We start from the raw sequence: 23638 nt of genomic DNA on the forward strand, positions 1-23638 counted from the left end.
GAAAATTGGCTTTTCTAGCCCTTATGTACTTTGGAACTTTGTGTTTGCAAGTAATTCATAATTCTTTCAACAAATTAAAACATTCTGCTACAGGGGAAAATATTGACTTTTAATTTTTTTTTTCTTTTAGTTCTTTAGGTTTTTTGGGGTTTTTTTTTTTTTTTTTTAAACTATATGAGAGTTTTGCTACAAATCAAAGCAGGGGAAAAAAATCTTTAAACATAGCCTTTGAGAGAAAGTATGCAATATTCCCACTTTTACCATAACAATTCCTAAAAGGGGAAGTCAATGCTATTCTAGCCAATTTCTTAAGCTCTTTAAAAGACTTCACAATGCAATTATGGAATGAATCAACGCTTTTGAGAAAGCTTGGAAAAGACTTCTAGAGTTCTGCAAAATTATATCAAGCAAGTCTAATTTCCAGCTAGGGCAAAATTTTAGGATGAAAACCAATAAATCCTGATTCTCAGGTGGCAGAGTGAAACATTTCCAGAGTTGAGTGCTGCATTTTGCTGATGTGCAGACATTGTTCAGCAGTGGGGAAGAAGAAGAAGGGCATTCTGCAGCTAAAGCCACAGAAATTGGAGTGAGGAGCTACAGGGTTCATTTCTTGGTCTGACCTGGTAAATCTGAGCAATCATTTCACCCCTGTGTGCACCAGCTCAGCCCGGCTGTGTTGCAAAGGTTAAATAGTTGGACTTTACTGCTTAATGATCTGTCTTAGCCTGTGGAGGCAACTCCAAGACATAACTCTTCTTTATATACAGGAGGCTGTGAGATCTTTTAGAAGTGTAGAAAACTGCTTTATACTTTACAAAAGAGCCCATTAGCAGTTTGTAGTGGTGGGGTGTATCTAGGAATTCACTCAGCCCACAGAGGAGCTCTGTTATTATTACCAGCATAAACGGGAGAGGATGTTCTCACCGTGTGGGCGAGAGACAAAACCCAGCTGGTACTTTTTGCTTAACGCGTCGAAGCACAAAGTTGTACGGGAGGCTTGATCCATCCAAAGAAAACCTGGGCAACAACAACAGTGCCTGTCTTCACCCAAAAAGGACTTTCTGCTTCAGATTTATAAAGAAAGTGAAGTGCTTCTGATGTGCCTCTGCTCCCATGTGTTTTTGTGCTGCTCATTTCTTTCTAGGATGGCCTGCAGCATCTTGAGGGTGTTGGTTGGGTGATTCCCACTCACCTCCAGCATTTCTGAGCCCCTCCAGAGCACAGAGCCCACAAATCTGCACCAGACACAGGGTGTACAGAGAACCTTGTCCACCGTGGTGATGGCCCAGCAAGGGTGGGTGGGTGCAGAGGGGATATCTCCATCTCAGCAGATGGAGCACCTCTCTCTAGATGAGGTTTTCAATCTGCAAAGGGAGCTGGCATTGGCTTGGAGCACAGGGTTGTTCTGTGTCGTACATCCCTGAGGGAAAGATAAGTCACTGTCTGGGGAAAGAAGTCAACCTGCCTTGGAGCCCTCCCACTGAGCAAATTCCCTCTTGAGTTTCCTAGTTTCATCTTTTTGTCATTTTATCACTTCTAATACAATTGCTTTCACAGCGATTTGCAGCACGGTTTAATTCTTGTCAATATTTTGAAACTAATAACTTGAAGGGCTTTTGATTTGTTCCACACTCACCCAAGTGATGTGCTGAGTCTCTTCCTGTGCCATCCAGCAGAGAGGATGAGCTCTTAGGCTTAGCAGAGCAGCTCCACCATGGCAGCCTTGCAGATGTGCAGGCAAACCCAACAGGTTCCTCTGTTTCCCTGGGTTGGGCTGCCCTTTGCAAAGCTCAGTTCCACTGAGGTTTCTAAACAGCCCAAAAGCTTTCCTGCATTTGACGTGAACTGTGAGTTCTGCTTGATTCAATCACTGCTTAATTTGATCCTTCATTTAATTTTATCAAACTGTAGTAATCAAATAATTTGTACTAAAAACGTTATGATTTCCACTTGTTTATTCTGATCAGTTTTAATCCTTGAAGGCACAAGGTTTACTTAACTTAGTTATGAGGTAACAAAATGCTGTCATTAAATCTACAAGGAAAGGACACAAGACAAAAAAAGAGACTTAAAAAGATCCCAAGGAGTGCTCATAATGCAGGAAAAAGACAATAACACACTGTTATTTAGAAGTCATGTTATGCATGATGGAAGCTAAGCAGCATCCTGCTGGTTGTGAGATGAAAAGATCAATGGCATGTTTCAGTCGAGACACTTCTGGCAACGAACTGCACTGAAAAGGGGAAAAGAATGTAATTAGAGATGAATGATTTTGCCTTTTTTGGGTGCTGACCGACATGAATGAACCTGCGTCAGCAGTGCTCGAGTCCTCCCTCTGTACAATAAACCAGCTGAGTAAGAGCAGGGAAAGATTTCCACTGCAGGCTGTTCCTCTGCTGCCTTGAGACACAAAACCCAACCTCCTGCTGATCCCATCTCTGACTGTGCCTCATCTCTCCCCTGCAGGTCAACACCTTCATCTCCTTCGTGTTCCCCATGGTTGTCATCTCCGTGCTCAACACCATCATCGCCAACCAGCTGCTGGTGATGTTCAGGCAGGCAGCCCAGGAGAACCAGGTGTGCACCATTGGTGGCCAGCAGACCATGCTCAGCATGTCCATGGAGCCCAGCAGAGTGCAAGCCCTGAAGCACGGCGTCAGGGTCCTGCGTGAGTATCTCCTTATCTCCTTTCCTCGGTGTGGAACTGGCTGGAGGTGTCTAAATAAATATAACTTGGAGAGTAACCGGTGGGAGTTGGAAAACACTTCCAGACAAAACACCCTCTCCTTTTCGTCTTTGCTTGATTAGTTTGCAAAGCTAACGAGCAGACCTGCTCACTGTGGAAAAGCAAAACCAACCCAGCATTTTAATGATTTAGTTGACAGCAATTTAAAGCCTTGCTCGTATTGTTTCATTACTTCCTTTTTTTTCTGAGGAGCTTTGGTTCAGAGAGAGCTTAAATAAAAGATCCTGCACTCAGGAATTGAGCTGTACTGCAGAACAGTGGATGTCTTGATTAAATAAGCTGAGGAAAAGACCAAAGGATATGGTAGCTTAACCTTACAGAGGATAACGCAAAAGCTCTTCAAAAATAATACCCAAAATAGCTAACAAAGTGTGCCCATAGTGGTTTTAAACATCAGATAGGGAGAATTTGTTAGCAAAAAGCTTTCTGATGTTCTGGTGTTTTTAGAAGGGTTTGGGTTGGCAGGGACCTTAAACTTCACCTAGTCCCAAACCCCTGCCATGGGCAGGGACACCCTCCATCATCCCAGGTTGCTCCAAGCCCCGTCCAACCTGGCCTTGGACACTTCCAGGGATGGGTATTGAAGTGCTTTGGCCCAGACCACGTTTCCAATGAGAGAAATCCCTAGAGAAGGCATGAGAAAGGTGCCTTGACATTTTTCCAGCTGTTTTCCCCATGCAGCACTCCCTGCCCATGCCATGGGTGAGCCACCTCGTGCATCTCAGCTTCCAACTGGGAAACACCTACTGAGGAAGAGGAAAGAAAACCACAGGGGACATTAAATTCCCCACAATTATCTTGTTGGACTGTGTTTACTGTCTCTGAACCCCAATGAACTGTAATCCACGGGTGGGTGAGGAGGGAGCCTTGCCTCCCCACGGAGCCTACAAGGACTCTGCTCCTTGCTATCCTTTTCTGTTTTTTAACACTTCTGCCTGCTGCCATGAAGTGAGACGCTGCCTTTTCTCACTCGTGCTGCACCACCTCACACCTCTCTCTCTCCTTTTAGTATTGCCATCCTCTTTGATCATCAAGAAGAGAGAGCTCTTCATGAATAATAGCAGAGAAACCTAAATCTACACCCGGCATCCCTGAGCACTGGAGGAAGTGCACTCCTCACCCACAGGTCCACATCTCCTCTGAGGCACTGAAAAACAGCTCTTTGCTTTCTGAACAATAAGCATAATTTTCTTTTTCATCTTCTTCTGCTTCCTCTCTTTCTTCTCCAGGCAAATTTTTGGGTTTGCTGCGTACTGCAAATGCTGAGAATATTTGGCAAATTGAGGGTTTCAGTCTGCAGCCTGAGATGGTTCAAAAGTGGGTCAGATGTGGCACCACGGGGCCCCCCTTGCCCAGGTATTCCAGGCATCTCCTCAGGGCCACCCTGGCAGCAGGACTCAGCTCCTCTCCCTGATGGGAAGGCAATGAGAGGGCAGCTGCTTGCTGCATTTCTGTGCTGAGGAAGATCCAGCAAATAAAATAAAAAAAAAGTCCTCCCTCACTTTTGTCTGTGATTCACTCCACCATGCAGAAATGCTTTCTTTATCTAGCAAATAAGAGTGAAATCCTGATGCATTTAAGTTTTTCAGATGCACTTGATTACTGGAGGTGCTTGATTCACACTCACATTTGTCACCTGTTCCTCATGAGTTATATTTTAATAAGCCAGGTCTCTGAGCTGTCTGAAAAGTAGCAAAAAATACACAAGGATGCACATGATTTATCCTGGCATCCATGACAGCCAAAATCATGAACAAGGTCTGGGCTCATTTATGGAAGAGGATGGGGAAAGAAAAATGACACTTATAAAAGTCCCTTCTTATAAAACTGTTGGCAGAGTATCAGGGCTTCATGGGGGTAAAAATATTTTCCATTTTCAAAAGTGAACTTTGCCCTGAGGTACAGAGGAGGCTGATTTGGGTTTAAGGGTGAAATGTTTCAGAACTTGTAAAAGCAATTCTTAGAAAACAAATTTTTTGTGGTTCATGGTGTGCAGAGCTGCACACATGGATGAGATCAGAGCAAAAAAAGCCTTCCTTGCTCCAAATATACAGAGATTAAGTATTTGTTTACATTGAAATAAGAGCTAAAAGTGGCCAGGCTAACAGCCTTGTTCAAAACATCCACAACAGTGTTTTCCTTCTCTTTGGTAGCATTTGTGTATTTTCTTGGCCCTGCCTGAGTTTGGTCATGTAGAAAATAATGAGGGTGATCAGAATCAAGGAATGTGTCAGGCCTGTTGCCTGGGAGCCACCTCATTAAATCAGTAAGCATGAGACTCCTGATTGTAATTCCCTCTCTGCTGTCAGAGTTCACCAGGTGTGAGGATTCAGATTCAGAGGGCTCCAGGCACTTGCAGCTTCCCAGCATTTTTTCTCAGGATAACAGGGCAACCAGTTCTGGTGTTAAAAATATCTTCCACTGAGAGATTTCGTATCCTCCTTCGACCTTCCAATTCCTTCTATTAATTCCAATTTCTGTTGCTATTCCTTGGCTATGCTGGAGCCCTGGAATGCTGAGTCTCCCAAAGCTGTGTGATGCTTCACAGAAGTGTGAACATTCTCTGATTGCACAGCCTGACAGGCCAATCACTTGATAAAATCCTACACAGTCCTTAAATACACACACCAGAACAATCATAGAATCATGGAATGGTTTGGGTTGGAAGAGACATTAAAACTCATCTCATTCCACCCCTGCCATGGGCAGGGACACCTTCCATAGACCAGGATGCTCCAAGCCCTCTCCAACCTGGCCTTGGACACTTCCACAACTTCTGTGCCAGGGCCTCACCACCCTCACAGGGAAGAATTTCTTCTTAATATCCAGTCTAAACCTTCCTTCTTTCACTTTAAAGCCATTCCCCTTGTTCTGTAACTCCAGGCCCTCATCCCAACCCCCTCTTGAACCTTCTTGGAGCTCCTTTAGGCACTGGAATTCCTAAATTTCTTCCTGGAGCCTTCTCCAGGCTGAACAGCCCCAGTTCTTTCCGCTGCTCAAAAATCAAGGTGTATTTGAGCTTGGCTCAGGATGAAAGCTCTGTCCAGCCAAAATCTCTTCTGGAAAGGGAAGAGTTTGGACGGACTGACACCCCCACCAACACTGGGCATGCAGCCCCTTGTCCTGCAGGCAGCCCCCAGCTCCTGGCTGCCTGTCAGACCAGTCCCACATAGGGTTCTTCCAAGCTGATCTCCCAGCCAGCCCTGCTCTTCAGATACCATATAAATTAGTTATTCCTTTGGGTCCAGATTTCAGACAGAGACGTGTCTTCCAATGAGGCTGGAAGAAGGAGTGGACTCACACTTGGTGGTAAGGAAGGTGTTTATTCAGGGCAATGGCCTTGGTGTGTGAGTCAGCATTTGGGGCTCTTACCTGCCCTTAAGTACAGGGGTGTTACCTTTGGAAATGAGGGAGAGTGACATAGGTACAGGGAGCATTGACATGGCCATTTTGGGGCAAAAGGGGAGTGGGGAAAACTGAAGCCTTGGCTGAGTCACCTGGCTCTGCCAGAGCAATCAAGCACTAGGGTGTGTCAATAGGTGAGATACAATGGGCTGGGAGAGGCTATTGAGGGGGTAACAACAGGTATTTGGGCAAGGGGGGGTGGTAGGAATGAACTATTACAGAACCTTAATACCAAAAACCATACAGAACTTTAGAAAACTCAAAATGCACTGCAACACCCCCGTGGATGGGAGGAAGGCAGGAGTTACTGAATGGCACAGCTGAGCTCTGATAAGGACATTGAGACAAATTGATGGGCATCAAGGGGAGGCTTTGCAAGGGGACGTTGGCTAAGCCTATTAAAATGTAATCAGTTCCAGGTAGCGTTTGCTCTGTTACTGAAGCTGCTTAGTGAAAGCAATTATAAAGCACTTAGAGGTTTAACCAATTAAAAGAATACCCTTCAGTCTCCCACAGCTGGCTGGGTGATGCCTCAGTAAATGCCTTTTAGGTGATGAAGTCAAGCCACATTTTTTACTGATTGTCTGTGAATTTTTAAATTATGATTTTGGGCCCTCTGTGTTTTGTCAAGTAATACAAGACAAAGGCCAAGAATTAATGATGTATCCATGTATTTCATTAATTTGTGCACTAATAATTCCCCTTCTGAACAAATACTTTGAGGAGTCTGTTCATTTCTCCTCACCAATGCTCCAAGTCTGAGTTATTCATTTCAGAAGGAGAATATTGCCAGGAGATTTAGTATAACAAGCCCACAGACAGAAACAGTAAATAGCTCATACTTTGCAACCACAATACACAGAAGAGCATCAGTCTAAAACTCCTTAAACAGTTGTATTTCATAATTCCTGTATTCTAAGGAAAGCAGATTTATTTGTTCATGAATCATCTCTTTTCAAGAAAGGAACAAAATGCACGGCAGTTTGTATCTCTAATAAAAAGTCTGAGCAACTCCAAGTGGAGTTCAGCAAAACCCCTGTGGCATTAAGCTTGAGTGGAAGCTTATTTTAACAGCTGAAGTGTCACACTGAAATTTGGGAGGATAAAACACCTATTTAACAGTTGTATATATTTCCCAGAGATGTTTGTAGTTGTAGATTTATTTAGCAGCCTGCCAAGTGAGATATAACGAGCAGTATCAGAGCACTCTATAAACACCCTCCAAGGAGCAAAACCAGGGGTGGCTGCACCTCTTGGGGCAGGGAGTCTCTTTTTTCCCCTCTCCCAAGGTGTGTCCCTTTGCTGGCACCTCGGCCTGGCACAGCACTCCTGCAGGAATTCCCAGGTTCTTGTGGCTGCATCTCTGCAGAAAACTCCAGGATTTGCCATGCCCTGAAAGCAGATTTCCAGGTGTTAAGCTGTGACAATGTGAGTGTTTAAAAAGTTAACTAATGTGATTCTAAACATGAAGTCTGGCCAGGGATTTAGTCACTGTAGAAGCATGCAGTGAATACAGCTCCAGGGTGCCTTTGATGAGCAGAAACCTTCCTGGGAGGAACAAAGGATATGTGAAACTCAAAACTGGAGGGGAAAGAAGAAAGGGCTGGAGATGAAGCCAGTCCAGGTTACACCTGATCTCACCAAATAGAAAGAGACTTGAACCTGGTGAGGATAAGATGGGATCCCTTCTCTACCTTTCAAAGAGGAAATTCTCTTCCTTTCTTCTTCCTTCTCCTCCAAACATCCAGACATCCCCAGGGGAAATGGCATGGATGAAGTTTAAATGGAATTGAGCAACTTCTTCTCCAATTTCCTAAAGAATAATTACCTTAGAAGGAAACTTGGGAAGAGATCCCAGTTTGCACTGGGACAGCAGCGATGTGCTGCTTGCTAATGTCTGTTCTTGGGCCAGCTTTAATCTTTTTTTTTCTGCCTTGCTCCGCATGGATGAAACTGGTGCCAGGGGATGATTTAACCACTGGCGTGAGCTGGGGCAAGAATTCACATCTATTTTCAAATCTGTCATTTGAAGCCATTACAAGTCAGGACTGGAGAATATAATCTGAGTGAAATATGTTGATTTTGAATGCCAAAAGGTTTTTCTATTCACTGCGCTGTCTCACTTTCACTAATAAAGAAGAACTTAGGATTTTTTCAATAATACTTTCAAGAGCATTAGGGGATTGTATCCAGCAAATGCTGTGTGTTTTCAGTGCTATCTAAAGGAGCTGAGGACTTCCCAAGCTCATTGTTACTCCCAGTTTCTTCTTTGCTCTCCTGAGTACTCCTGGTCCATGCTGGTGGTCCCTAATCCCTGCTGATTGTTATTGACTTTTATGGAAATCCTTTATTCCCCAGCCTTATGACCCAGATTCCACCATAAGTAGTTTGAATTTTACTGGGCTCATACCTACCCTGGCAGCTCCTGCAATCCCTACTTTGGGGCCCTCTGATATAAATATTGCCAGCAGCCTGTCAGGTAGAACATCGTGTTAATATAAACAGCACCTCGAGGTTTAACGAGGCAGTACCAGCTGTGCCTGCACTTGGCCCAGCTTTCACCACCTCTCATATCAAACAGCATTTTGTGAGAGGTTCTTCTGTAAGGGCATCAACTAAATAAATGTATAAACTGCAGGAGCTTGGGATATATAAGAACTGTTTCTCCAAAAATTATCATTACCCTGACACGAGCCTGATAACCTTTTGTACACCTCATTATTACCAGTTTTGTGTGTGCAGTGAGTGAAACACAGAAAAGGCTGAGAGCTCTTGTTCAGGGAGGTCAGTACCTTCCCAAACAGCTCCTGCCTTTTCTCAGAAATTCCACTGTGCTGTTCCACATTGGTATGTGGCTCAGCTCCCCTTCCAAGGCAGAGAAAAAGAAATAAATTGGCTGAAATAGGACAAATAAATAAATTGGACAAAACTATCAAGGGAAGATGGATCTGATCCTCTCAGGAGGCCTGAGCAGCAGCAGAGGTGGTTGTAAGAAGGGGCAGCATCCCTTTTCTGCCTCTCCTGCAGAGAAAGGGGGACAGGACACAGGGACACCCTCGCCGAGGGCCCCCCCTGGCCGCAGGGCTGTGACTCAGCGCTCCCAGAGGGGCTGGAGGAGATGGAGTGAGGAGGAGAACACCAGCCCAGCCGAGCCCTTTGTGCCGCAGCAGCTCCCCGGGTGTCTGTGTGAGTCAGCGGCTCCTCACCCGGGCTGTCCCGGGGCTCTGAGTCACTCCCGACCTCACACGGCCCCACAGAGGGATGGGGGCTGGAAACCCCCCCTGAGCATCACTCCTGAGCTCAGCCAAACCAGCCAAACCATGGGCTTCTGCCCCGTGGTGCCTTTCCCCTGCACCTGCTAACCCAGAGGTGGTCCTGGAGCAGGGCAGCTCCCAGCCTCAGCCCAGGATGCACACGAGGCAAAATAAAATACTCCGTGTGGTCTCATAGAATTTATCACCCAGGATTGCTCCCACATCCAGCTCAGTCTGAGAATCGAGACTGGCACAGTTTAAATCTCCTGTGCAATGGAAAAGATGTCAGTCAGAATGGATGTTTCTCTCTGCAGGGCTTCCTGAAGGAAAAACAAACCAGGGCTTGTCCTCTCCACTGCCACTCCTCCTTCCTCTCCCCTTCTTCCCTGGCATGCAGTTCAAACAGACAGAGAAAAGAGACAATAGAAGACAAAATACAAAGACACAGGATGTAATAAGTCAGGGTTTAATACACATTTAAATTGGGAGTTTGATTGAGAAGGGAAATGAGGGCATACATTGGTGGAAGGGTCATTCCCTGCCACCCTTGGCACACTTGGGGTCATCTTGCTGGGGACCCACATCCACTCCTCAGCCCTGAGGTTTGGCACCTCATTTGCTCGAATATGGGAAGTATCAGAAGCTCACAGAGCAGCTCTGCTCCTATTGGGACCTTATTGAATTCATTAGAAGTGAGGGATGTGTCTGGCTTATTTTTAGTTCAAAAAAAAAAGGCAGGAAATGTCCAACCTCACAAACACCATCCTGGACAGTCACCCCATCACACATTGAGTCAAATCCTTCCCCTGCAGTGCTCAGCTCCAGCAGGCTGACCTGCTCCTTCCTGCTCCACCAAAGGAACCCATGTGTCAAGCTTTTCATGATGAAAAACACATCCTAGGAGCTCATAACAACAATAAAGAATCATTTTGGCAGACAGTTAGGCCAGGATTTGTTTTACAGCTCAACCATTTTGACAGGCAGGTGCTCAGGGGAGAACAAAACAGCAGGAAAAGGAACCAGGTATCTGGGAGAAAAGGATATTTTCATTCTGTATTAGGTGAAAGTTAACACAGTCTCGTGTTTCATGTTCCTCCCAGGGGAGAGGACCCAAGAGGGCAGGATTGCCACCCTAAATCTGCTTGATCCCTTTTATGATAAAATGAAAACATACGGATTAAGGGGGGCAAATTCAGGTCGGGATCTCCTAATCCGTGCAGCACAGAACTGCACAGTGTGTGTCACCCAGCTGGGACTTCCAAATCAGACCATAAGTGTCTCCAGTGCACTTCACATGTTTAATAGAGTTTTAATTGCGGAGTGATTGCATGTGATATTACAGAATTATCACAGATTACTTAATTGCTGATGTTAAGCAGATACTTCTCTCAATATGTGTGTTCGTTACTATAGATCCATATTCTTTGGCACAGCATTGCCTGATCAGCAGAAGCAGAGATCGTTTACCAGGAGAAAACCACTTCCATTTAACGTGTTGGTAAATTTAACAAGCAGATGTGTGAGATTCTTATAATTGGCTGTCGAAAGAATCTGGATCCTGCCGTTCCTAAAGAGCTGCACACAGGGCTGAAGTGCCAGTGCGTGGAGGTTCCTGCAAAAAAATTGTGATGTGCCTGAATGAACCTGTGTTTGGAGCCATTTGGGAAGCTGCTTTTGCAGCCTGAAAATTCAGCTAATCCTGTGCAGGCACTGGGAGAGCAGATGGGCTGGAGCTGTGATGTTGGCTCGCTCCTGTTGGCCCGAGGCTGATGGATGGAGGAGGAGAGGCTGCAGAGTTTTGCTTCTCCTGCAGCCCCTGGGAGGGATCTCCTGGAGAATCACAGGGGGACTGCTCCATGCAGAGCAAATCAAAGGCCCATTTGACAGAGAAATGAATTTCTAGAGGTGGCCAAAAGCTGGTGCTCAGAAATGTGAAGGAGTAAGGGGTGACTAGAAGTGCAGGGAAATGGACAGAAGCTTGCCCAATTAATCCTCATTGAAATCGCAAGATTTCATCCCCTTTCCTGAAAGGAAAGTTTTTCTTCAAATCTTTAAATCAGAGAACAAAGTCTTAAAACACTCTGGAAAGGAGAGATGATCAAAAGAAATCCTAAGCGAAAAAACACAGAAAATTTGGAAATTGAATGATTACAACCAAATGGACTGAAGAAATGAGAGGCAGTGGAAAGGATCAAAACTTGCCAATATTACTCCAATGCAAATCCTGAAATCAGGGAAGAAATGTAAATAAAGAGACAGGAGAAGAATCTGGAGAAAAGAAATCTTAAAAAAAATAAAAAAGGAAAAATTCTGAAACCAAGTGAAAACAATAAAAGTGAATGGGATGACAAGAAGTGCAGGGAAATGCACTGAAACTTGCCCAATTAATCCTCATTGAAATCACAAGGTTTTATTTCTTTTCCTGATAGAAAACTCTTCCTTTCAGGAAAGAGAATGAAATATTTAAACAAAGTCTAACAAACACTCTGGAAAGGAGATATGATCAAAAGAAATACTAATCGAAAAAACACAAAAAATTTGGAAATGGAATGATTACAACCAAATGGAAGAAATGAGGGGCAGCAGAAAGGACCAAAACTTGCCAATATTACTCCAACGCAAATCCTGAAATCAGGGAAGAAATGTAAATAAAGAGACAGGACAGGAATTGCAAGAAATGAAATGTCAAAAAAAAAAAGGAAAAAATTCTGAAAACAAGTGAAAACAATAAAAGTAAATGGGATGACAAGAAGTGCAGGGAAATGCACTGAAACTTGCCCAATTAATCCTCATTGAAATCACAAGAGTTCATTCCCTTTCCTGAAAGGAAGACTTTCCTTTCAGGTAAGGGAATGAAATGTTGAAATGGGAGAACAAAGTCTAACATGTTCCCACCGAGGTTCCCAGGGGATGTCCCCACCTCTCCCGTGCCACACGAGGTGCAGGGGCTCTCCCATCAAAGTCCCATCAAAGCTCCTCAGGGAAGGATCAGACACAGGTCAAATTCATTCACTTGATGGCATCTGAAGGGCTGCAGGCTGCCTGGTGATGAATTACATCTGTGATCACTGTGGCCAGAGAGCAGCCAAAACACAGTTTGAAAAAATGAATTCACTTGGACAAGATAATAAAAACAGACCCTCCAGCCTTCTTTCCAAAATATGTCCCTTTAGTTGCTTAAATCTGTGTTGGATAAATGGCTTTTGCAGCATTCCTGGGAGATGCTGTCATGCATTGTGGAATAGAACCTTCTCCATTGTTAGCTGTGTGCTTAATGACAGAGGGAGCTCATGGACCTGGAGTGGGGCATGAGTATGGAGCTGGACACCAGGGATTATTTAATTTCTGCTCTCCTGTGCCTCCTGGCTGAGCATCAGTGACAGGGAGATGCAGCCACAGCCAGGCTTGTTCCTCCTGGACTGCATTATCCAAGGGAAACACATCTTCTGCACATCTTCTCCTTGAGCTACGACATGGTCCCTGTGGAATGACAGCATCTGCATTTGGGGCATTTCCACACAAATATTTTCAATCCCAAAGCAGAAAACATCCCAGCCTTTGGCTCCACGTGCCAAATCCACATTGCACTTGTGGTACCTCGCTCTGGAGCAGAGCTTTGCTGCTTCCCAACCCCTTACAGGTCATAGAAAGGACAAGAGTGATGTGTCCCTTCTTGTCTGTAGAGCAAATTTGGGACCAAAAATTAACTTAATTATTTTATTTAGTTTTTATTTTCTTCTTGCCTTTTATTGTGTTATGTTTTAACTGAGATTTCTTTATTTCCTGCTAGGATTCTGCTTTAATCCTGCTGTTCCATAAAGAGGTTGAAATGTATACAACAAAAGGAAACTAATCTTTCTCTTGATTGCCTGATAGATCTACTTGTTAATCCAGACTGACAAATGCACTCTATCAAGAGCACTTTTATGCCTCAGAGTCGTTTCATTTTATTTTCCATTGTTTGACATCCGCTAGAATCTGGAAAGGAAAAAAAAAAACATAGTGCCTTTCTCTGCTTACCCTTTAATTGATCATTTTTATTATGGCAAAGTCCAGACCCAAACACATTGTAATCTCAGGTATGGCACAAATGTAGAACAAAAGGATGAGCCCTGCCACTAGAAAAAGCAGTTTAATGATGCTCAGCACTGTGGGGGCTGTGGCCAGTGGCTCCATGTAACAAACTATAGAGTGGCCCTGGCTCCCTGTCTACCTGGATGAAAAACATTCATCAGCTGTCTCTGTGAATACTTTGGATGAGACACTGAGTGCCACAAGGATGTGAAACATTGATGCAAACAGAGTTTCCTTTAAGCCAGTGTCTGAACTAGATATCACCAGTCCTTCATCTGTACCTTCTGTTGTTCCTAATATCCCTGCCCCAGCGCTTAGTGCTGTTCTCTATTACTTCTTTTACTTGTTTTCACAGACATTTGCAGGCTGGTTGTCCCTCAGGGTTATTAATTCTTCTCACTACAGCAATACAAGAACAAGTGGGGCTGCAGGAAAACAGTCACAGCAATTAAACCCAAGCAGACAGGTCCCTTTTTCACCTTGATGGAGTATTGCTCACCAAGTTAAGGCTTTTTTTTCCTGCCTTGCAGGTGCTGTGGTGATTGCCTTCGTGGTCTGCTGGCTCCCTTACCACATACGGCGCCTCATGTTCTGCTATGTCCCCTCCAGCCACTGGACAGAGTGAGTCACAACCAGGGGGACGTGCTGTCCCCATGCCAGGACAGGCTGGGGGCTCAGGCTGGGGCTGGGGACACCAGGGCACCCACAGGTGTGGAGATCTGGGGACAGAGGTATTCTCCAGGTATATCTCCAGAGCTGGGAACAAAGGTATTCCCCAACCGAGGGGTTAAAGTCTCAAACTCCTAATTACTGGGGTTTTTTGTTGTTTTATTTATGTATTTATTTTTTATTATTATTATTTCTGGATGTCTCAGTGTTTGCCAGGCAAATTAAGAGTCTTTGTTTAACCGAAATCCCCCAGACACGGTGGAGGAAGCATCATCAGCCCCTCCTCCTCCTCACCCCCGTGCTGGCAGCAGCGATGGGGCTTCACTCTGGCAGCCCTTGATGAAATGACATTTGGACAGGGGGGTTGGTACATCCAGAGTGGATTTCAGTCTCTGTGCCAGAGATATTGATCCCCAGCCCTAAGAAGCAGCAGCTCCTGTCAGCACAGTTTAGCTCCACGAGGCCACATTTCCTCTCTGGCAGGGGAGGTGACACAGGTGGGGGAATAACTGTGCTGCCTACTGAGCCTGGGCCAGGTTATTGACTGGGTTTTGCAGGGAGAGGATCAAAATGAAATGCCAGCATTTGCTGCTGATGAGGAAGTGTCCAGATTGTCAGAGGATTCTGGGATAATTGCACAAACACATGTGCACTGCTCACAGATGTGCAAAGGCACCCCAGCAGCTCCCTGCTCCTTTCTGAGGCACCAGGCCAGGTTCTTCAGCAAAGCAGCCACCAAAGTAATTATTGTTTTTTAATCTGTCATTAAGATCTAATGCTGCCTGGGGACACACACTGAGGAAGCCTGAGCTGCCAAGGGATGCACTCTTGTGTCTCCTCCCATGGTGTTACATCCCTGCTCTCCCTCAGACCAGAGCTGTTTCTTTCAAGAGAAAGAAAAAAAAAAATCTACAGTACCAAAAAGCAAAACAACAGTAAAAAACTATAATTCTACCAACTCCAAACACAAAAAATAGTAAATTAGGATATAGCAGTCTACTGAATGGGACTGTGGATCCAGCTATAGTAAAATCCAAATCTATCTTCAGTCATGATAACAGAGCTCTAGGCACACACTGGGATGAATTCTTGGTTCTCCTTTGATTTCCTATATGAAAAGCACTTAAGGCACTGTTCAATTATGTAATGACTGCATTTGCTTAGAGCAAGAGGGGTAGAGAAATCTGTCTGCAGTTAGTGGGAATTTATGCATCGTGGCTGCATTCACATAACATTTTTAAATTCTTTTTAAAGCCATGAGTGATTTTAGGAAAACACTGAATTTGCAGAATGATAGTGAACTATCAGTCTGGTGGCTAACCAAGAGTTTGCAGCAGCTTGCCATGTTCATTTATAAACATATGTGCCTTGCCCCTGAAGAAGAGAATTTTTTCCAATATTAATTCTTCACAACTACACAGAGAACTCTGCTTGTAAGAACTGGATGGGCCATGCAGTCCTTGGCAGTGCTGAGGGGGTGTGGAGGGATGGGCAATGTAGTCCAGCACTCCTCTAATTTATCTTTTGTTAGACACTGCTCAGACTAGAAAAAAAGTCTGCAATTTTCACCGAGATAAATGATTCTGAGGAACATCTTCCTGAAAATGAGACCCATGGTGTTCATAAATGCTTTATCAGCTCAGAGCTGTTGTTCTCAGTTGGCCCAAGGAAATACAGATCCAAAAGAATAAAAGATAATAAAACATTTTCAACCAGTTCTAGTTGAAAACATTAAATTGTGGTGGTCAAGATGTGTTTCAGAAGCATGCTGTCATCAGCCTGCCCCCAGAGCAGGAAATGCTGTCCCACATTATGGACAAATCCCAACCCAGGGACCCATTGAATGAGCTGGTGCTGCTCTCACTGCCAGAGGGAGGAGAGAGCTGCATCTGTTACTGGAGTTTGGCTCTTCTGCAACCTCTGTAGATCAGAACTGCAGCCAAAAAAAGTCAAGCTAATGTGTATGTATGACACAGAATCAAATTTCCATCTGGTTTCTCAGTTTCCAGAATGACTACTTCCAAAGATAAAATGAGTGCATGATGTTAACATCTGATGGCTGACCCCAGGGCTTAAATAAGTCTCTAACTGCTGATGAGTGGGGCAATATCTTCCTAGAGGCATCTGATCCATGTTTGACCACTTCCAGTTGAAGATATAGATGGGTTGTGGTGGCTCAGGCACCATTGGTAGGTTCATGTTTGAAGACTAGAAAGGTTAGCTGGAAATCAGCTCATGTTTTTCTCAACCTTTTAGTGAGACTTTGAGTTTTTCACACTCAGACTTTTGTCTTTTCATTTGTCCTTCCAGTTTCCTTTACAACTTCTACCACTACTTCTACATGCTGACCAATGTCCTCTTCTACGTCAGCTCAGCAATCAACCCCATCCTCTACAACCTGGTGTCGGCAAACTTCCGCCAGATCTTCCTCTCCACGCTCACCATCCTGTGCCTGCCATGGAGGAAGAAGAAGAAACGACTGGCCTTTGCCAGGAAATCCAACAGCATCTCCAGCAACCACACATTTTCCAGCCAGGTCACAAGGGAAACCACGTACTGAAGCCAAAGGAGGAGGAGGAGGAACGCGATTCATCGTGGAGTCAAAACTTGAGAGAGGCCTCTGTGACTTTCATGCATGGTCTCCAAATTCACGTAACACAAATGTGTTTAGCAAAGTCATTTTTGTTGGAAAAAATAGGCTTTGTTCTGCCAGTAACTTTGAGGTTATTTTCGAGCATTGGCCTTGCCTCTTGTGAGTAATGTCTACATGTATTGTAACTTCAGTCTGGCATAAATCCAGATGTGGTGTTAACTGGGAAGCCAAAATGTGTTCAACTTAGGCAAAACTGTTCTGCATTTCATCCTGTTCTCAGTGCAGAGATGCCGTGTTCACATCCAAGGGTTTGAGATCGCATCTCCTGGTGGCACCGAGCAGAGAGTTGGATGAGGAGAAAGAAGCTTTGAACAGAAAAGGGATGTTCTTGGAGGATGGATATGCTCATCTGTGGGATGTTCAGTGAATGAGGAGTGAAAACTCAGGGAGCCAGGTGGTTATTTTAGAAATAGAAATATATCTCCATTGTGAGTAAAATGACCGAGGTGCTCAAGAGAGCCGCTCTGGCTCCTTGAAATTAAATAAGAACAGATGATGCCTTGCCTAGGCTGGGGTGGCTGTGGCCTGGGGAGTGGGGTCACCTTTGGCTTTAGGGCATCCACAGTGCCTGGCTTTGGTACCACTGCACTGATAGCAGCAGAGTGTCTGGCAAAGTCAAGGATGCAGAGGCTGTGCCCAGATGGAGCGCTGAAAATGAACAGAAATGGAAAATCTTCCTTTTGCCATACAGCCAAATCCTATTTTTTACCAGGGAGAACAGTTTTCTGGCCTGCATTGAGATGAGAAAACTCTGAGCTCATGAGGGCTCCAGGCTGCTGAGATATGAGCAATCTGCCCCAATTCTGTGGGACCTTCAGATTTTTCCCATTCTTATTCCAGTTTTACTTGTTTCCTCACCATTTCCACAGGGCTGACATCTCAGTATATAGCAGTTGTAGGCAGCAGGTCCTCTTGTTCTACCTTTTCTTTTATTACTTTTTGCTACCAGAACTGTTGGTGCACTTATGTGTACCCCCAGTATTCAGACAGTTCAAATGCAGAGCATAAGAAAATCTAAACTGGGGAGTCTTTGCTCTAAACCCACTTTCTTTTAACAAGCCAGAGGAACAGAAACAAGACCTGAAAACTCTCTTTGGAATTCCCAGCTGGTAAGGAGGGGTAGCATGAACTTTTCTCCCATATGGTTCCACCTCTAATGGCCCCTTGTATGATACAACAAATTGCTCCAGAGTCTTTAGTACCAGGATAACAGGGCTCTGGGACAAGCTAAAGGGCTTTCTCCCCAGATGGTGAACCTGGAACTGACCAGTCACCCTGTGCAGCCTCTGCTGGTGGTGACCTGGTGTCCCCTCTCACACCACACATCATCAGGAGGGCAGGTCTTGCCTCTGGAAGGTGACAAAGTAAAAGAGTCAGCTCAGTTTGGCTTTCTGAGCTTTGCCCATCCCATGCCACTCTTGAGCTAATGAGCATCAGTGGCCCTTAACTGAAGCCACAGTGCTGGAGGTGTGGATTGGCCCAAGTGAGGGTCACACAGTGATGGAGACCAGTTACTGAACCACTGGTGACATCTCCTGATACAGATGTTACATCACAGAATCACACAACAGATCAAGCTGGAAGGGACTCACAAGGAATCATTGAGTCCACCCCCCTGGACTTGTGGTTTAGGTCCTGTTGAGCTCAGCACAAAATGAGCTCACCCATTTGGGGGCATTTTCTGGGAGTTGTTAGTGATCAGTGACTACTTTTGGGGCATTTATAACCTGTACCCAGCTGGCCACGACTGCAGCCCATCAGTCACATCTGTCAGGGATGGGAGGTGATTTTAATGCCTAGTACAGAACCCCTGCAAAAGAAAGGGCTCAAAATAAAAGTCAGTGGGGCTTTAATTCCTTCTGATTCAGCCAAACTGCAAGCTCTGTTCTGTCATGCCTTCTTGTGATTTCTTGCCCTGGTTGTACCAAGCAGAGGGCAGAGATTATATCTGACCAAGCACTTTTGTTGCTCACGGACTGTTGACTCCTCTTTGACAAAGAAAACTGGTAGTGGCACACAAATAAATAAATTGAAACAGAGAGGCAAAAGGGAGACTCAGAAGGAAATCTGTGAGAAACCAGCAAGTATTTTCTGTGTATGGTGTGTGTGAAATGGCTTGGGCAGGTTGGAAGAAGACCTGCTCATCCTGCCAAGTGGGAAAATCCAGGTACCATGAAGAGGAGAGGGGAGAGACCTGCCTTGAGAGGAAGAGGTCTTGATGTCACACACTTAACATTGGCCTTCCAGGCAAGACACTTCAAATCTTTCTGGAGGACCCAGTTTTTTTCACTTCACCTCTAAAAGCAGCCAACAGCTGGGAGGAGCTTTCTGAAGCTTCCCAGGGAAGCTGTATGGAGGGAACTGCATTGCTTTGAATTTCATTACAATTTAACACTCTGCATGTCTCATTTGCCTTTGAAATATTAAACATTATTACTACACTTGTTCAACAACAACCTGCTGAAATGTGCTTGATTATCTTAGAAAACACTGTACAAAAATTGTCGTTCACATAAGATGCTTGGTTTAGATTTTCACTACTGAGATACACAGGCAGTTTACAGAATATTTGATCACAGCTCAGAGAAACTGGCAGGTTTATTTTTGGTTTGACATGACAATGGGGAAAAGCTGGAGTAAAAGTGAACTTATAATAAACTCTTTCCACAGCGTTTATTGGGCCACTCAAGTGCTGAAGAGGTGGGGGAATTTGAGGGATTTATCCGAGTGGTTTGCTGACTTTACAGCTCTGTTCTTGCAGTTTAACAGGAAGGCAGACCTGGGTCCATGGCCTTAATCTGAGATTGCAGATCAAAGCTACCTCTTCCACTGGCCAAATCTGACAACCTTGAGCTGAGCAGTGTAAGTTACAGCTGCTTCCATCCTCTCTCCCCTCCTCACCTAATTTTGCTATATTCAGCTTAGAGATGTGGTTTCCTTGAGCTCAAAGAAGTGAGGATAACTGACTGCAACCCCCCGTGGTTTCCAGAGAATCACTGCACAGTTTGGGAAGGGACCTTAAAGATCCAGTTCCAAACCCCTTCCATGGTCAAGGACACTTTTCCCTAGAGCAGGTTGCTCCAAGGCTCATCCAACCTGCCCTCGTAAAGGAAAGCTGATACAGGAGAGAAGAAAAAGGTACAAACTGCCCCGTGTTTACCAGAGAAATGGCTCTTTACATGCCTTTTAACAGTGATTGAACTGCTAACACAACAAGGTTTTTACATTTAATCTGGTGTGAATGGCTTTTGCCATTAGACAGAACAAAACCTGCCATCCCTCTTGTCCCTGTGTTGGCTGCACTCTCCACCGAAGCAGAGGTGAGTGTTGGGGGCTCTGCTCATCTATGCAAATTCCCTGTGTTTGGAACTGCTTGCTTTGACTTAAAAGAGAATAAAACCTGTGGAACCCGCAGATGTGAAGTGCTGCCTGATGGATTCTGAGAAATTCCATTCTGAAGAGAGTCTATCAAATGACCTCTTCAAACGTTGTTATGAGGTTTTGTTCCTCTCCACACTGCCCTTGCCAGAGCCATCCATCTGGCAGAGTGTGAAATCAGGTTTATAAAGTAATTTTTCTGTTCAGAAATTTCCCCCAGACAGGACAGTCTCACCACAGTCCATCAGTGTTGGAATGCTCTGCTGAGCTTGTCTTTTTTTGTAAAGTGCATGAGACCTCACTTCAGTGAGCTTTTCAGGAGAAAACTCGATGGAAAATCAGCGAGGAGGGTTAGCAGGGCACGACAATAGCAGGACCTTTGCATTTCTGCATCCAGCATTCAGTGAAACAAACCCTAAGTGTGCTGCTGCTGCAGACAGCTCGTGCTGCAGGTTTGAACCCACATTTCTGCAGCTGCATTGCTCCTGCCCTTGAGCAGGGACAGCAAACACCCACAGGGCGTGGGAGCACTTCCCTGTGTCAGTCCTGTGTCCTCCTGGCTGTGTTGTTTGGTGGCTCTTTAACCAAAGCTGTGTCTGCTAGAGCTCTGTCTGGTTCTTCACATCACAGCTCGACCACTCTCCCTGTTCTCAGTCTGGATTTGCTTAGTGCAAAAGCAGAAATTGCTGATCCAAAATTTCACGATGCTGTGTCCTGGCTTTGTGATCCAGAGTCTTTCCCCAGCTGTGCCACCTGATAGTCCTGCACATATTGTATTTATGGCAAATATTTTTAAAGTGCACCTTTTTTTTATTATTATTATTTTATTCTGAGATACAATATGTTGATGTGCTTTATTTTCTGTGGGCTGTTGCTCAATGGGGAAAAATGAATGTTAAAAGTGTGTCAGTGTCTACTTTGTAATATTTTCTGTGACAAAGGGAAAGAAGAGGGTGTGGAATCCTGTGTGGCAATGGGAAACACTCTTTCAATGTTAAATGCTATTACTGATACTGTATTTACGGATCAAAGTGTAATGAAATGGTTTATTCCTGACATAGCCTTTGTACTGTATGGTATTTTATTTTGTCATTTATTGATCCTAAGAAATAAACATCCAAATTTAAGGCTTGAGCTGCTTTTGCTTGAAGTGGCAGGTGTGCCTGTATCACACAGCCTGGTTATCAGCACGGGCACCTGGCTGGGCTCTGAACTGGTGAAATCCCATTGGCCTTGGACTGGGATTTGCAGCTCCTCTGCAGAAGGGCCCTGAGTGCTCCTGTCCCTGCACTCTGCAGCACAAACAGCATCCAAACATCAGCTGCACCTTCTCTCTTCAGCTCAGCAAACAAACAGGGAGGAAACACCAGCTAGGTTTGACATTTGCCCTGAAAATCCTTCTGGAGAGCTGTTAAAAGTACCAGACCTGTGCTGTCCTGCTCTGCTGTTGGGCAGAGCAGTCGAGAGCATCCAACCTATCCAGGGCTTGGTGCACATGGAGTGCAGGAGCCTGAGGTGTGGGAATGGAGCTCTGAGCTCCCAGATTGAGCTGCTCCCAGTGCTGGGATCCCAGTGGCACTGCAAGGCTCTGAGCTACTGCCTTGCTTGTCTTCCCTGCATGCTTTTCCCTGTTTCAGGGCAGATGTTACAGATGTTGCATCTTGGCCATGATCCTGCAGCAGCTTTGCCCAGAAAACTGGGCAGGGTGGGGCTTTATTGCACTGGGAGCTGTAGGGACACAGTGAAGGAGTCAGCCCTAACCCCAAAGAATGATGAAAAAGAAGCAGGTTTATTGTGTTCTAGCAGTGAGATTTCCTCTCCTATCTTCCCATCTTTAGAGTGATCCTCTTCCTCCCTGGCATTTATATTTCTAACACAAATGTAGTTTTGTGGGGACAGAATGCTTGGGTGTTACTCATGATATTAAAGTGACCTTACACTAAATGAGCAAAAATCAGTCACCTCCATCCTCCCTGCAGCTCCTGGTTAATGTTCTCTTGTGTAATAGCTGAGCTGAGCCATAAAATCTTCATAGTTTTTAACCATTCAACCCTTTTGTTTTGATTTCTGGTAGAGGGAAAGGTTGCTTGGAAAGCAACAAGAGAATAAAATTTAAATATTTGAAATCATTCATGCCTGGAAAAATCCATCTTCTAAAACCTAGCATCAATGCACTGCCTCTCCAAAGGCATTTTGGTGCTGCTTCTAGACGAGAAGAGCAGGAGCTTTTATTGTCCCTACACCATCAAGCATTAAAGGATAAAAAACATTTATTTTATGGATCCTTTTATTTGATATTCAGCCCTACTCTGCTCCAAGGTGTATTTTCAGTCTGCAGCTCGTGTCTTCAGCAGTGGAAATCCACAGCACGTGGCAGCATCCTTGTTTCCTGGCTGCAGGAGGTTTCTGTGCTGGGCAGGGTGCTCCCAGTGGAGCCTCCATGGCTTATGCAGGAATCCAGACCATGTTCAAGCTGGAGTGAAAAATGCTGCTGTCTGCTCATGACTTGTCTAGCTCAGGGCTGACTCCTTGAAAAAGCCAAATCCTGGGAAGCAGAGCTTCCCATTCCTCCCAAGCCACCCTCCATCCCAGTGTCATGCAATAATACACCGCATTATGTCCCGCCAATGTGAAGGAAAACATAAGATGTGGAGAATCAAATAATTCTTTTTTTTTCCTTTAGAAAGGCACAAGGACTGTGCCTCGAGCCATGAGGGATGCTTTCGGCTTGGCCCTTATTTCTCTTTTCAATTACAAAAGCAATTTCCATAGTTCACCAGGGGAAAATTTCAGGCACCTTTCGGAAAAAAAATGTTACGTTTTAGTAAATGGCTTCATAAAACTTAATAAACATCCATGCAGAAGTTAATTTATTTAAAATTTCTTTAAATCCTGCTCTGCCTTATTGAATTTGTTTGAACTGTAGATCAGGCTGGAGTATATTCACGAGGGCATTTAAGCAATAAGGCAGCACATCACAGTTATTATTCCAGGCCTCCTGTGGGCTGGGAAGCACAAAGCAGAACCTGAAGTGATTCTGGGCACTCAAGTGCAAAACCCCTCCAGAAGCACAGGCACAGGCACAGCCTGAGTGCTGCAGGGTGGCCAAACCAAGCTGCTGGGGTTGTTTTCTGGGAACAAAAACATGCCAGGGGAGCCCACAGGAGCCAGCCCAGCATCCATGGGCTGCCAGCCCCTTCCTGGGATGGCTCAGCCAAATGCCAGTGGGAAAGGATCATAGAACCATGGAATCACAGGATGCTTTGGGTAGCAAGGAACCTAAAAGCTCATCTTATTCCAACCCCCTGCAATGGGCAGGGACACTTCCCATGATCTCAGGTTGCTCCAAGCCCCATCCAACCTGGCCGTGGATACTTCCAGGGATCCAGGGGCAGCCACAGCTGCTCTGGGTAACCTGAGCCAGGGCCTCACCACCCTCAAGGAATTTCTTTCTAACAC

The 23638-nt window shown here is 45.0% G+C and overlaps 1 protein-coding gene across 1 annotated transcript in view; it reads left to right on the forward strand.

The window, feature by feature from the left end:
• NTSR1 (neurotensin receptor 1) overlaps positions 1 to 16708 on the forward strand; it is a gene marked incomplete at both ends in the record, with an annotated part of 51819 nt that extends 35111 nt beyond the window's left edge. The window contains 3 exons of the mRNA XM_083873435.1: positions 2467 to 2668; positions 14010 to 14100; positions 16459 to 16708. Of these exons, the coding sequence (XP_083729561.1) occupies positions 2467 to 2668; positions 14010 to 14100; positions 16459 to 16708 (543 nt within the window). The remainder of the gene's footprint in view (positions 1 to 2466; positions 2669 to 14009; positions 14101 to 16458) is intronic.
• Between the last annotated feature and the right edge of the window lie 6930 nt (positions 16709 to 23638).

Source organism: Zosterops lateralis (genome assembly GCF_965231275.1).
Source record: "Zosterops lateralis genome assembly, chromosome: 16".
Classification (NCBI taxonomy): Eukaryota; Metazoa; Chordata; class Aves; order Passeriformes; family Zosteropidae; genus Zosterops; species Zosterops lateralis.